Here is a 15,007-nt window from a genome sequence, read left to right as displayed (position 1 = left end):
AAAAACCACCCTAATGAGAAACAGGTCCACAGCAGTAGTTAACCGCAATTAACCAGAAAGATCTGAGGGGCAGTTAATGTCTGTGGACCCCTCTCTCCGGCGAAAACCGCGTCCCCCTTCCGCCGTGACCTCCCCCATTACGGCTTTAATGAGGGCCAGCGGGGGGACGGGGCAGGGAGCTCGGGGTTAGGGGGAGGAAGCCAAGGCTGCTCAGGTCATCCTTAAATGACAGTATTCTTCAAGAGGGGGTCCATAATTTCCCTTTGAAGCCCGACCCCGGCCCACCACATCCGTGACTCCCAGTGGCGGGCCGCTAACAGCGGGGGGGATCTGGAAGGGGCACTTCAAGGGGTCCCGAAACTGACCCCCTTCTTCCAGGTCATAAACACGTGCCCTTTCCCTGCTGCCCTTTCACTCCTGTTAAAAATCAGAAGCACCAGGAGAAACGTCCCATTACCAACCTGAACATCATACATTTTTTTCCCACTTTCGCTTTCCAGGGGAGGTCCAGAGCTTGAAACATTTATTACGGGTTCAGTACCCTACTTACACTACCATGTAAGTCTACCCTCGGAAAGACATTAGAAACTTAAGCGTCCTCAACTCCCATCATGCACCAACTACGGCACTTAGCTTTATGTTGGGTTTAGCACCGGCTTCTGCTACTGGTCATGACCCTGGTGACTTGGCACCGCCCTCCCAGTGCTTTCCACTTCCATAAGTCACTCTGGGTAACAGCATTTGCTAAAAGGCCACGACTAAATGTGCAGACGTAATGGGAATCGGACCAAAAAATTAAAATAAAACCAAAAATCAGAACTATCATTATTATTTTTGGATAGCTGGGTTTGAAAGACGGTTTTCAACTGACAGCTTCACAGTGCTGCTCAACAGAATGTAATTTTTTGGGGGGAAATTTCCATATAAAGTGGAGAAATGTATAGAGGGAACTCATTTCAACAACAACAAAAAAATATATAAGGTAATCATGACTTCTCAATTTTGGATCTCAGAATTAGTTTATTTTTACCCTGTAGACAGCTGCAAGTAGACTTGCATGCAGAACATTTTTTTTTAAACACACATGAGGTTTCATATCTCAGCGTAACTAAGGTAAAAAGTACTGTACAATCCACACGGGGAAGTAAAAATGGATATCTAATAAATTCTAGTCTACGCTCCTGCGGGTGTGCGTGGGAGAGACGGATACACGCGTGTGGGAGAGAGTGACCAATACACGCAGATGAGAGTGACTTAACACACGCGTGTGACGTTTACACTGGAGTTCACAGAACTTTCTGCAGACACCGACATGCCCAAAAAGACACACTGTACAGATGGGAATCCACACCAAATTCTTCTGCTCTCCTCTCACAAAGGTCCACTTAAAAGGAAATGGTAAACACAAAGGACGGGAACAGAAGGTGTTCCAGGTGGGGTCGCTCGGTAATTTTCTCTTTCACGTGATTGGAGAAACAGGAAGTCGGCAAAAAGGCTTCATGCAGGTTTTCACAAAAAAGATGAAGATAATCTCATACCATTTACTAAAATCGCATAAATCATGATTAGCTCCGTTAACATTTGTTGTTTTAACTCCACCACATTTTGCAACCAAATGCATATTCTTACATGAATTATTCATACATATACATACATACAGTACAGTACTGTCACTGTGTTAATGACAGCCACCTAACTGGTTCCCCTATGGACAGCTCATGGACACGTGCAACTGCGGTCGCATTTTTTCGCCGTGGGATTGGCCAAAACTGCCGTTATCACCACGGCAACCAAAGCCCGCAGGCTGCTGATTTGTGGACCTGGGTTTCGGAGGCGGTGACCCAGGAGAACGCCCCCCAGAAGGCTCCGGGTTACCCTGTGCAAAATGACTCCACGGCCGGACCTCGGCGCAGGCTCGGCTGGCCGCTGCATCGGTTCTTGCTGGTTTTTTTGTTTCTGAATTCCAGGAAAAGAGGTCCTGCTGTGTGCCACTGTGTTCTACTTATTTACGTATTTAAAAAGGGAAGTACTTTCTTGTGTGGTATTCAGAGAGCAGAGGAATTTTCACTACTTTCTCACTACTCTTTGCTATCCTCTACTGAGGGCGTGTCCTCAGAGGGTGTGTCACCAACAGGCGTGTCCCCGGTTGACTTGTCTTCTGTGGATGTGTCTTCTGCAGGTGCGTCAACAGCAGTAGTGTCCCCAACGGTTACAGCTTCGGTGGGCGCGTCTTCAGGGGGTGTGTCTTCAGGGGGCGTGTCTTTGGGGGGTGTGGCTACAGGGGGCGTGTCTTCAGTGGGCATGTCTCCAGCAGGTATGTCTTCAGTGAGTGCATCTTCAGGGGGCGTGTCTTCGGGGGGTGTGTCTACAGGGGGCGTGTCTCCAGCAGGCGTGTCTTCAGTGGATTCCTTTCCCACAGGTGTGTCTTCAGTGGGCTTGTCTTCAGTGGATTCCATTTCCACAGGTGTGTCTTCAGCGGGCGTGTCTTCAGTGGATTCCATTTCCACAGGTGTGTCTTCAGTGGGCTTGTCTTCAGTGGATTCCATTTCCACAGGTGTGTCTTCGGTGGGCTTGTCTTCAGTGGATTCCATTCCCACAGGTGTGTCTTCAGTGGGCGTGTCTTCAGTGGATTCCTTTCCCACAGGTGCGTCTTCACTGGGCGTGTCTTCAGTGGATTCCTTTCCCACAGGTGTGTCTTCAGTGGGCGTGTCCCCAGTGGGCATTTCTGCCGGGGTGGGGGTGTCCTGGGACTCGGGGGAGGACATACGGGGCCTCTTGGCGGGCGTGGCTTCCTCCTCGCCGGGCGCTGGGGGAAATGCAGGCCCCACCACCTCGGCTTTCACTTCAGGAATGGTGCGATCGGGGAACATGATCTTCAACTGCTCCTCAAAATACGTCTCCAGGTTCTTACCCGCGGCTGCGACCTCAGTCTCTGCCTGTGGGGAGAAATTTAACCTCTTACCACGTCATCTACAGCACACTGGGGGGGGGGGCTAAGGACCAAATCCATTTCAATTCTGGAAATTAACTGAAATATGAATTTTTTTAAAATTCCCATAGCATTCTATGAGGGGTTTATTCGAATTACTTGAATTTCAATTTCTAAAAGGGCTTGAATGAAATGGAGTCGACCTCAACTCACAAAGCAGTAAGAGCAGAGACTCTATAGAACTGCGCAAAGCTCATAAATCACACTAAGCAATTTCTCACCACTAGGCCGGGAAGGCGAGTGCTAGCTGGCCAGTTCTTTGGTTCAGAAAATTACTCTGACGAGAGAAAATTCTGGAAATCTTCCCGAAATCCCCCTGAAAGGGGACAACTGTAAAAAAAAGACAGCCCCCAGGTCCCTGGCCGAGCGGTCAGGTTCCACGTCGCCTCCTTGTGGCCTCGAGCAGAAGGCGCCCTCACCTCGTTGAACTCGGCACAGTTCCTGAAGATGAGTCGCACGTCGTCCACAAACTCCTCCAGACTGGCGTACCCCGCGCTCTGCTTGGACTCCAGCTTCCCCTTCACCATCGACAGGTCCATCGGGGTCTTAATCACCTCGTAATACTCCGGCATTACCTGGACAAGCACAGGAACGACCGCTAAAACACCCAGTAATCAGCAATGCACAGTGCACCACTGTCATTGTAAACTGGCTTTACATTCAACAATCATCCCCTACACCTTCTGATTGGCTGTACTATCAACCTCAACATCTGATTGGCTACACAATCTCCTTGCCTTCACCAGCCATTGAATTTCTGTGTCATCACTGCAAGAGAAGTTTACCTTCATTTAACCTGGTATTATGAAAATACAACTTCTGTAACAATATGAATTTTTTCCTCGTGCTGTATGACTGTTTCACTTAAAAATTCTGTCAGACCTGAGGTCAAATACAAATGTAGATTGTGAATTAAAGTCATTTAAAAACACTTAGGAACTCTTTTCTTTTAAAATGGTCAGTAACCCACAGGAATTTTACTGGGGTCTAAAAGGTGACAACATATTAAACAAGGTATGAGACTCTGGTCTGGATGGTGCACCTGATTGGTCAGAGCGTGATGGGAGGGTGGAGTCTCACGTACAGAAGAGGACACTGGCTCCTGGAAGTCTGTGCTCAGCTCGTTGCAGTAAATACGCAGTAACAGCCTTTCGCATTTCTGCAGAGGAAACAACGCAAAACACAAAGCTTTAATACAGTCCCTGCATATGATGTCATCACCATGAGACACCAGTCCTGAGAGAGTGTACTGGTGCAAACAAAGTCTTTTACAACCTTTTTAAAAACATTCCCTATCATACAAGGGCTCTTCCCTGGAAGTGGAAAGGAGGCAGAACAACATCACTCAAGAGAAAAAGACCTTTTTCAGAAAAACAGTCTGAAAATTAGGGTCCTTTCCAAAAAAAAAAAAAAAAAAAAGTAAAAAATGGCAACCGACTCAGCTTTCAGCATCAGTTCATTAACTCCCAGACGGCTGTTCTGGTTTGAAGGGCACTGAACAGCGAGAGCTTCTGACAGCTCAGTCCAGTGCTCTTGTCTAGATGTGACATCACTGGAGAATAGCAGGTCTGCATCACACTCTACACTGAAGCCGTCAAAGCATCTCCATTACACTGCAGAGGCTGACTGCTGTCACTATTTATTTATATACAGTGCTCTATGCATGATTAATCATTCCGCAAATAACATCTTGCTCTTTTAGTGTAGAAAAAGAAACAAAACAAAGAAAACCTGAAAATCAAAGATTAGCTAGTAGTCTGCTGAATTTGTCTCACAGTAGAGCTCTGACCTGTCATTTGTTTAAACCCAATTCATGTGAACCATTATGGAAGTTTACTAATCTTAGTCCCACACACAGTAAATGTTGTCTGCAAAATCTGGACCCTGGATAACATGGATTCTGACTGGGTCATCACTGAAAGATGCGAAAAAGTCTAGAATTTGTCATTTGACTGCAAAAGGCACCAACAACTTTGACTGCACTGCAGTCTCAAGATTTCTCCTGAGGTCCACTTGTCAGAAAGAAAGCACAACTAAACATGTCCCAGCTAGATAACATCTGGTTTGGCTCCAGTTTGGGGACACACCCCCATCCGGCTGACTTTACTGTACTTTAAGAACCCCCTCTGTGAAATTAGTAAAGCTAATGCACTCGTTTGGGACAGACTGCGTTTGAAATTGTGGAGCTGTGAGTAAATCTCTAACGTTGAGCGCTTACTCTCTTGTCCACGGGGGGAAACCCTTCTGAATTGGGCTCCTCCTTCACCGCTTTGGATTCTGGGCCGCAGTCACAGTCGTACTCCATCTCAGGGGAGGACAGATCCCGGCAGAATGAGCAAAACCACTCCCCGCTGTAAAAAAAAAACAGATCAATCGCTCACTTTACTGCGTAGACAAAGAGGAGCGGCTGGCTGTACTGTACAGACACAGATCAATCGCTCACTTTACCACGGAGGCAAAGAGGAACAGCTTGCTTTACTGTACAGACAGAGAAACCACTTACTGTACTGCACAGTCAGAGAAACCACTCACTCTCTTATACAGGCCATTACAGAGCCAAGAAAGAAGGTTTATGCGAGCGAACCGACCAAGGAGGAGATGAGGGGCAGGTGAGGGGGCTGTAGCTGGGGCAGGTGTGGGGCTGTACCTGGCCCAGGTTAGGGGGCTGTACACAGGGCAGGTGTGGGGGTTATAGCTGAGGCAGGAGAGGCGCGTACCTGGGGGAGCCCAGCAGCGTGGGGATGTGGCAGGTCAGGTGGAAGACTTTGGGACACTTGTCACAGCAGAGCAGCTCCCCTCCATTCTGGCACACGGCACACCAGTCCTCGTTCGGGTCGTCCTCTTGGATTGGCTCGCTCTCTGCTGTCGGCTCCGTCCTGGGGGAGGGGGCTCGCGTCTGCGTCTGCGCACGGTCACCTGTGCTGTCCGGGAGGCTGGCCCGGACGCTGGACTGCACCTGCGCAGACGCACTTAGACTGTAGCTGTGCAGGCACAAGCAATCTGTACTGTATCACACATGCACAAGCTCACACACTAACAAACACACAGACACACGCGTGCACACACGGTTCTTACAAAGCGCACATCGTCGTCATCCTCGGGTTCGTCCTTGATGACGATGATGGGTCCCGGAGAGGACCGGCGCCTCCGTTTGGGCGGCCCCGAGGTCAGAGCCCCGCTGCCCTGTGTCTCCGGGGCCTTCCAGGAAACAGCCCTGAAAAACAGGAAGTGAGGTCATAAATTGCAGAAATGGAGCAGATGTCGCAGGGATTCAAATTTTCATCTCTGGAATGCCCTCCTGGGCTCCACCAATCAAACGTGGCTTCTGTGCCACACATGCAATAGCATGATCTGTATGCAACAACTCCTCTTACTGTCCGCAGAGCACTAAGATTCTGTCTGGATTATTATTATAATAATAATAATAATGACAGGTTTTGCCTTACCCAGGTCTTCCCTCTGAAGCAGAAGCTGTGGACATGGGAGAGTTCTGCCTTCCAAGAGCTAGAGAGAGAAAGAGGAAGAGAGTGAAAAAGTGATTGTTCAAATATTAAACACACTCCTGCCTCTGTACAATTACATTGAGAAAATACACAGAAGACAATAAAAATTTCACCTGACATTAAACACTCACAAATAAACACAAGAAACAGAAAAAAGAAAGAAAGAAACACACAGAGCCTAAAATGCAAGCAATACAGTGCCATCACCATTCACTGTACATAGAGCGCCCCCTACACATAATATATGGATGAAGCCCTCCATCTTCCCCATCAGCCCATAATATGGTAGTTCCACCCCAAGGCTAGCTGCTAGCATCCCATTCATCATCAAAACAGCAATCCACAGTCTCACAGTCTCCAGACCCTGGGGTTCTTGTTGCACCTAGTCTTCTAAATCACCAACTTTGCCACTCCAGAAACAAAACTGACCAAGGTGTGTGTGCAGGCCTCTTTTTTGGAATATTTAGGTCCAAAAATGAAACAGGAAAAAAGAACACCTGCAAGCCAAGAAGCAAAAGTTCAACTAAACCAAACACCCCCCAAACCTAGAACACTCAACAAACAAGTGAGCGATGGACCCCATGGCTTGAAGAAAGGGAGAGAGAGAGACAGGAAAAGAAAAAAGAGAGAGAGAGGACCCCTTTGTTTTGTGGATTTTGGTGTGACTCCATGGTTTTAGGATGCTTCCATAGCTGTGGACTGTAAGACTTACCGCTGCGTTCTGCCACAGATGGCGCCAGGGTCTGAGGGAAGTTGGGCCGCAGCATCGATAACGAGGCACTGGCTTCATTCCTCTTGTTCAGGTACGCCGACTCCATCAAATTCAGCTGAAATAAAATCGTAACGAAAAATGAATTCTGCAACCAATCGCAAATTTGACATTGTCCAAGCTAAGGTTTGTCCGGTCAAGATCCACCAGAAATATCCCACCAGCTAAGGTTAAGTTTAAGTTTTTAACTTTATGTTTTTCACTAAAAACTATCAGCCCAAACTAACAATCGCTAACTAATGTGCAGGAGTTTTTGTGACGCCTGCTGTGGTCCTTTAACCTGCAGCAGATTCAGACCGAGCGCACGGTCGAGCGGTTGATGGGCCGTTCGGCAAACACTGGTTCCAGCAGCACGTCAATCAGCGCAGAGGGCCAAGTGCTCACCTGCTGCAGGGAATGCTGGGGGTTGTGGCTAGCCGCGCTGGAGAGAGATGCATTGTGGGAGTAGCGTGAAGCGTTCTGGAAGGTGTCCAAGGGTTTCGGCGGAATACTGGAACTGCTAACGAGTCCCCTCAGAGTCTGCACAGACAATTGGAGAAGAGGGGCGGGGACAAACAATGACATCATTCAACCCGACGACAGCTGAGACCATGCAGAAACAGAGCACACTGAGGCAAACACTTTAATTGCACACCAGGGGAATAAACTGCTGATAGAAGTCTATATATATTTTCACCAATGTTCAAAAAAAATCGTCGTGATGGTGATTTGCAGGTGACAAATGAAGGCCTTTGATGCTGACATTCTGAGACCCATGGGGTCCATTCGGGTCATAGCTGTCCCGGGACATTGCCCGTCACATTCCCCTGTCCATCAGCATACTGTGCTTCCACTGTTCTCTGATACCAAACTGACCTTGCAGAGGCACCATCAAGGGCAATTTTCAATGGAGGTTTTTTCACAACAAGAGCTTGTGACCTTACAATGGACAATATTAAGGATACATGCAATATGTATAATATAAAATTAAATTTACATGCATTTTAAAAAAATCTGCCTGGTGCAAAGAAATTGATGGTTTACAGAGTTTCCCTGGCAACCCTGGGACAGTGTTCACCTGAGGAGGGAATCCGAGGTTCTGCAGGGTTCCGTTGGGGTTCTGCATGGTTCCGTTGGGGTTCTGCATGGTTCCGTTGGGGCTCTGGGGGTTGGGGTGGGGGTGGGGGGCCATGAACCGGCGGACCTGCTGGGAGGGGCCCGACAGGCTCTGCGAGGGGGACCCGCCCTGGATGGGCCGGGTGGGCGGCGGCCTCTGGAGACGCACGTTCTGGTACCAGGCCCAGTGGGAGGAGGGCGGGGGCGGCTGGCGGTTGGGCTGGTGGGCCAGCTTCTCCACCTGCATCTGCAGCTGGGCCAGGGTGCTGTGAGACCCCATGCGCTGCTGGGGGGGGCCCGGGGGAAAGCCGCTGCCACCGCCGCCACCCCCTCCGCCTCCGATGCTGGGGTCCCCCGGTCTCTGCAACGGCTGGTTCAGCTGATACGGAAAGTTCTGGATCCCCACCTGTTGGCGGGCCGGCACGTTCTCCACCACCAGAGAGCCTGGCCACACAAACGGACACCCGTGAACAATCTTCCGGTAGCAGCCATCACAGCAAAACACAAAAACACAGCCAATAAAATCTGCTGTGCTAATTTACATTCCCTTCAGTATTATTACAATAGGGCAGATACATGTATCCTGTGCAACTTACAGGACACAATGGGCACAGTTCAGAAATCAAGTGCAGAAGCACAACTACAGGGGGAAATACAGAAGTGCGTCAGGCTCTCACCCAGATCGACGTTGGAGGCCCAGAATCCCGAGCGGCACTGGAAACGCACCATGCTCTGGGGAACGAAAGAGGGATTGCAGCGAGCCCTCAGGAGGTTCTGAATCTGAAACAGAATCTGGAACAGAAGCGGCATGAATAAAACATCATTTTGCAAAGAAAACAAACAGTAACCATAAAATACAAAAATAAACTGCATCCTAAAAACCCAAACACTCAACTCGTTTTCACAAGCCCTTGAGAGGGTTTGGTGATAGAAGAGACCAGATCCAAGACAAATCTGGGTCAAATAATTACCAGAAATGATTAACCCTTTAGGTGCAACTAGGTTACATTTCGGCAAATTAATGACTTCAGTTAAAATTAGATGAAAAATATTTCTTTAACATTTATTTTCCACCTAATCTTAACTAAATTCTTCAGTCACATGACAAATGCCATATGTATGATCCACTGACATTTTCTCAGACATCCGCAGGAGTGTTACCAGATGTCATTGGGATCTAAAGCACTGAAGCATTCGGGACACGCTGCTGGGGAGAGACCAGGCCTCACCAGCCGTTTGGAGTACAGGAGGGCGGTCCCGCTGCTGCTGGCCGTCGCCCACTTGGTGAAGTTGATGACGTGATTGAGGTGACGGGAGAGCGAGCTGACGTCCTCCTGCTGCTTCCTCAGGCCACTCTCGTGGTCCTTCATCAGGCCCTGGGGAAGGGGGGGGGTGACACACAAGCATCTTACTGAGCAGACAGCTCCAACACAAGGAGCATCTTACTGAGCAGACAGCTCCAACACAAGGAGCATCTTACTGAGCAGACAGCTCCAACACAAGGAGCGTCTTACTGAGCAGACAGCTCCAACACAAGGAGCATCTTACTGAGCAGACAGCTCCAACACAAGGAGCATCTTACTGAGCAGACAGCTCCAACACAAGGAGCGTCTTACTGAGCAGACAGCTCCAACACAAGGAGCATCTTACTGAGCAGACAGCTCCAACACAAGGAGCGTCTTGCAGAGCCGACAGTTACACTACAACAAGCATCTTTCCAAGCCGACAATTCAACCACAATGAGCATCTTATCAAGACAACAATAAATCTGCAACATATCTTACAGAGCCGACAGTTCAACCGCAGCAAGCGTCTTATCAAGCTGACAATTCAACCACAATAAGCATATTACTGAGCCAACAATTCAACCACAATGAGCATCTTACCATGGCAACAATTTAACTGCAATGAGCATCTTTCCATGCCAACAATTCTACTGCAACAAGCAATTTAACAAGCCAACAATTTAGCTGCAAAGAGCATTTTACTGAGCCAACAACAACATTCAACCGCTACAAGCAACTCACCAAGCCAGCACATCTTACCAAATGGGCAAATCAACCACAACAAGTATCTTTCCAATTAGGCCGTAGAATTGACTACCATTTCTTTTCTCTATGTATTTACATAGCAGACGCTCTTATCTGGAGTGACCTAGAACACAACTACCAGAACCTGCTGAACTCAGCACAAGCACGTAAGATCAAAGTGCAAAGTCAGTCTCACCTCCAGCTGATTGACCAGGATCTTCCCTTTCCTGTTAATCTCCAAAATTAAAGCACAGATGGACTTCTTGATTTCATTATGTACAGACTTGCGGTTTTCATCCACCTGCAGGAGTCTGTGGGAAAATTGTAGTAAAAATAACAGATAATCATTAAATTTCATGTTTTGAATATCATATTAAATAACACAAATAACCACTGGCTTGGTAAATCGCTATGGCACTAAGCCAAAAGCAACATGATACCGCACCCATTGTTAATGGAATTGGACACTTCTTCAATGGCCTTCTTCTTCTCCTGCAGCTGAAGAGTCATGTTGACCATGTGCTCTCTGTGGTTTTTATAGGCATCTTCTAAAAACTGGTAACTGGAGGAAGAACAGAAAAACACTAATGAGAGAAGTCGGGATTCAGTACCTGTGCTTTGCACCCCCAGGAACAAGCAATCTGATTCTATCCTCATTCACAGTTTCACTTAGGGTGACCTGTAGGCTCACTGTTTAAATTCAGCTTTGGATTAGCAGTTGATTAGCCGTACTTGTGGTCTTTATGCTTGAGGAGCTGACAGTCCCTGCAGGTCAAACGGTCGCAGGTTTCGCAGAACAGCTTCAGGGGCTCCTGCTTGTGAATGTCGCAGAACACGGGCTTCTGGGTAGAAACACTCATTGCATCTGGAGGACAGGCAGACAATAATCAGCTTTGTGCACACAAATGCATGCATGCACACAACACACAACATAACAACACACACACATACACACACGCACGCACACAAGACAACACAACAAAACACTAGACAAAACACACACACAGCATATTCCCTGCAAGTTTAAGAGAGACATGAATCCAGAGAGCCAGGTTTCCCCAGTCATGTTCACCTTCAAAGGCATTAAATAAAATTTCCATCCAGCATCCTTTTATTGAGCATTCAAATTACATTTTCATTCAGAAGACATCTGTACCCAAAATAACCTATCCAAATGACTTTTTTATATACAATTTGTTTATACAGCTAGAAATTCAGGTTAAGCACCTTGCTCGCACAACAGCAGACATGGGTACAACCACAGGGGCCTACAACCAGCACGACACAAGCCCAGGGCCCTAACCGTTATGCTACCCTGTCAGAGGGCCTCACCTGGAGAAACCTCCTCCTTCTGCCGGATGATGTGGTCCTTGGTGAACTTCACCCTCTGGTGGGCTTCGATGCAGGTGACGCACAGGAACTCCACGCACTCCACGCAAAAACCAGACGCCTCCGTGTTGTCCTCGCAGCTCGTGCACAGCTGCTGACAGGGGGGGGGAAGGGTGGGGGAATCAAGCAATCGGGCGTCACCCCTCGCACGTGCCCTGTAATCACTGAAGCTTTACAGAAGCACCTCACAGGGCTGAGGCCACGCCTCCTGAAAACAGTCCTGCCGTGGGTGTGGCGGGGAGATGAATATAGCCATGAGGCCCTTTCAAAGCAAAACATAAAAGACACCAGTTTGTTTGCGCTAAATGTCATCTTTGTCTCAACTCTGGAGAGCCACAGGATCAGGGGATTCCCCCCCTGCTACTCAGCACATCAAGCAAAGCAGTTAATTACACAGATCACACAGATACACAGACCTCTCCCAGTTTCCCGGGTCTAAATCACATCATGATTTTAAGGTAAAAGCAAAAACCAGCAAGAACCCTGTGGCTCCCCAGGACCAGGACTGGAGAACCCCTGTCTTTCCATGTGTGGGTCTTTACAGCGAACTCCAATGTTTGTGTTCCAGCGGCACTGACCTGGCTGGTCTTCTCCACGGTGCTGCTGGGAACCTCCATGGAGTCCTTCACAAAGAAGTTGTCCATCACGTCCACCTCCATACACTCCTGTCTGCACACCGGGCACCGGATCACGTTGACTGCAGAGAATCACAGGAAAGAAACTAAGTCACTGCAGAACAGCCTCCTAAAACATCTCAACAGCCCTCAGGGACCAGGAACAAAAACACCATCTCCAAACAAAACGACTGTCCATCTCCCTGGTGCACACACAATAACATGCTTCTCCACACACTGTGATACAGACTATAAACACATACTGCAGTGCCCTGAAAAATAGAGTAGATCTTAAATATTGCAGATTAATCTAAATGTAATTTAAAACTAAATTATTTCATTTAATGATTCATTGATTTTGCTTTCTTCCCTTTCATTTTCCCTTGTGATTAAGCCAGACTGCTGTAAGTGAAGCAATCTTAAACAAGAAAGTGTAGCCAAATTCTACACATTACTCAAGTATTCAGTCCCATTAGTCAATTCTTGATGAAAGCAACTTTGGCAACTACTTGCCTATTTCTTTGGGCATTTCAAGGTCATTCCATACTAGCTCTGCACAAGAGTAATTTCTGCCAAATCTTCAGGGACATGTTGCTCAATCTGTGACAAGATCATTAGGGGATTGTTGTGAAATGTATTTCTAACAGATTAAAGTAGGACAGGGTTGCTCATTGACACTGATCAGTGCGGCTGTGTCTAGGATTTGGAGTTATTCTGTTCTCTCCCGGCACTGTGGATTTTCAAAAGAGTTCTACGTACTGTTTTCCCTTTACGATTTACCGTAAGTCTATGGTGTTGATAAGCTCCCCCACAGCAAGATGTTTCCAGGACAGTACCTGACAGCTGTAAACCGTGCTGACGGGGAGGTGTACCATACTGGGCCAGTGTCAGAAACAAAGCTTTGAATTTGGACTACAAAACTGAATTTGTGTAGCCTACCATCTGGCTACAGCAATCGCATCTCACGTGCATGTAGTATCCCTTTACGTATGTAGACTCGGTGCGATATTTAGACTTGAATCTTTTCAGCAATTGCGACTTTCTTTCCGTTTTCCCATATGGGCCAGCTGTGCGCATCCGTGGGCGATTTCCCGGTAGCTCACATTGGAGGGAGCCGAGTACAGGCAATAATAACCGATTTATTTGATTTTACCGTGATCACTTCATGATTTGACTTCACCCCACAAAAAAACGCCACTCCACTACTTTAACATCATGTTTTCTTCTTCCTCTTTTGCTCCCATTATAAGCAGGTAGGCTACGCTCCAGAAACTTAAAACTGGCAATTGAAATGGGTCGATGCGCATGACAGGTTTTCTTAACTCCATACCATAAATAATATTTTACCACAACAAAAAAATTCCAAACAGTTAAGTTTTTCGACTTGACATCTTGACAGAATATAAACAAATACAACTCACGTGGCTTACTGGCGTTGTCACCCTGAAGTTGCGGGGTCCCGGTTTGATCGTGCAGGACCAAACTCCTGGACGGTGACGGCAGACACTTCTTGCAGAAAGAATGGAGACATGGCAGCAGTTTAGGCTCGCGGCTGTTGAAATTCAAACTACATACGGCGCAAGTGTCCAGCAAATTGGGTGTATTTTGCGGCTTTGCGCTCTTCTCTTGAACTGGCATGCTCTCTGCCTCATTTTCCACGATGATAACGGCATCGTCCGATTCTACTTGCTCCGTACTATCGTCCATGTTTGTGCATTAGTGGATAGCTAGGTCAGCTAGCTGGTAAACACATAAAACGAATAAGAAAATCCGACCGCACTCGCGATTTCCGATCGCCTTCTCTAAAATGTTAAGACAATCCCGATTTCGTTCCCCCTGGACGTTTTCCGTTTGTGGTATTCAGATGGCAGATGTTCTTGGAGTCCACACGTAGGCTAGCCACATTGCCTGCTTACCGAGCCGCCCACAATAATGCCTTAGGAATTAGATGTAGCCACGGTTGGCTAACTAAATTAGCTTCCCAATTGTGAAACAAAACGTCCGTGCGTCCTGTACGCAGTCATGAATGACGGAAACGAACAGTTCTCCGTCTTTAGAATATGCCTAAAAATATTAATATTCATTCCAAAAACGTGGGCTAATCAATAATCACAGTAAGTAACTGCAATGTAGAAAATGACTAATTTCTAGGCCGCCTGTGTGTGATTCAGATCCTCGCAAAACAGTTCCAATCCCAGACGTCCTTGCGACAGACGCAGTAGGGGTGTGGATAATATTGCGCATGATCACGCAGTCTGCCGTTCGCAATGCAGTCCCAGCAGTGATTACATCACCGACAGCAGCCAGCACGTGATGCTAGTTCAGGTTTTAACAGATGTGTGTATAGATGAAGCTGGTGTGGTCACGTCAATATGGTTACACCGAGGAAACTTTGGCAAGCTCTAAACATACGGGGGAAATTGCTGAAGATTGTGCACTGCTGTGCGACTGTGCAGATTCTCTGATCTTGAACTAATCTTGGTATCTCATCCTGCCCCTCCAGATGATCCGCATGATATGAAGATCGGTGGGGTCTGCACAGAGGCCACGTCAGTGGTTCCCAACCTCGTTTCTGGGGACCCCTTGGGCATGCTGGTTTTCGTTCCAACCACACAATA

At 47.6% G+C, this 15,007-nt stretch overlaps 1 protein-coding gene across 5 annotated transcripts; it reads right to left on the bottom strand.

Moving 5' to 3' along the window:
- Positions 1-1,000: 1,000 nt before the first annotated feature.
- On the bottom strand, positions 1,001-14,648 carry trim24 (tripartite motif containing 24). Of its 5 annotated transcripts, XM_064344687.1 has the most exons (19): positions 13,811-14,648; positions 12,354-12,472; positions 11,719-11,869; positions 11,119-11,251; positions 10,832-10,948; positions 10,583-10,697; positions 9,586-9,732; positions 9,034-9,148; positions 8,319-8,800; positions 7,646-7,780; positions 7,205-7,319; positions 6,436-6,493; positions 6,065-6,203; positions 5,707-5,945; positions 5,208-5,340; positions 4,032-4,148; positions 3,409-3,564; positions 2,465-2,936; positions 1,001-2,389 (listed from the first exon to the last, which is right to left on the bottom strand). In XM_064344687.1, exons 1-19 carry the CDS (start codon positions 14,094-14,096, stop codon positions 2,079-2,081), a joined length of 3,540 nt encoding a protein of 1,179 aa, XP_064200757.1. In that variant the 5' UTR covers positions 14,097-14,648; the 3' UTR covers positions 1,001-2,078. The 5 variants fall into 5 exon arrangements, with proteins under 5 accessions (XP_064200757.1, XP_064200754.1, XP_064200756.1 ...); XM_064344684.1 differs by having other exon boundaries at positions 1,001-2,936; XM_064344686.1 differs by having other exon boundaries at positions 1,001-2,936; positions 4,074-4,148; positions 13,811-14,647.
- Between the last annotated feature and the right edge of the window lie 359 nt (positions 14,649-15,007).

This window comes from Anguilla rostrata, chromosome 7 (genome assembly GCF_018555375.3).
Source record: "Anguilla rostrata isolate EN2019 chromosome 7, ASM1855537v3, whole genome shotgun sequence".
Taxonomy (NCBI): domain Eukaryota; kingdom Metazoa; phylum Chordata; class Actinopteri; order Anguilliformes; family Anguillidae; genus Anguilla; species Anguilla rostrata.
The sequence above is the reverse complement of the archived record's forward strand: the minus strand, read 5'-3'. Positions and strand labels throughout refer to the sequence as shown.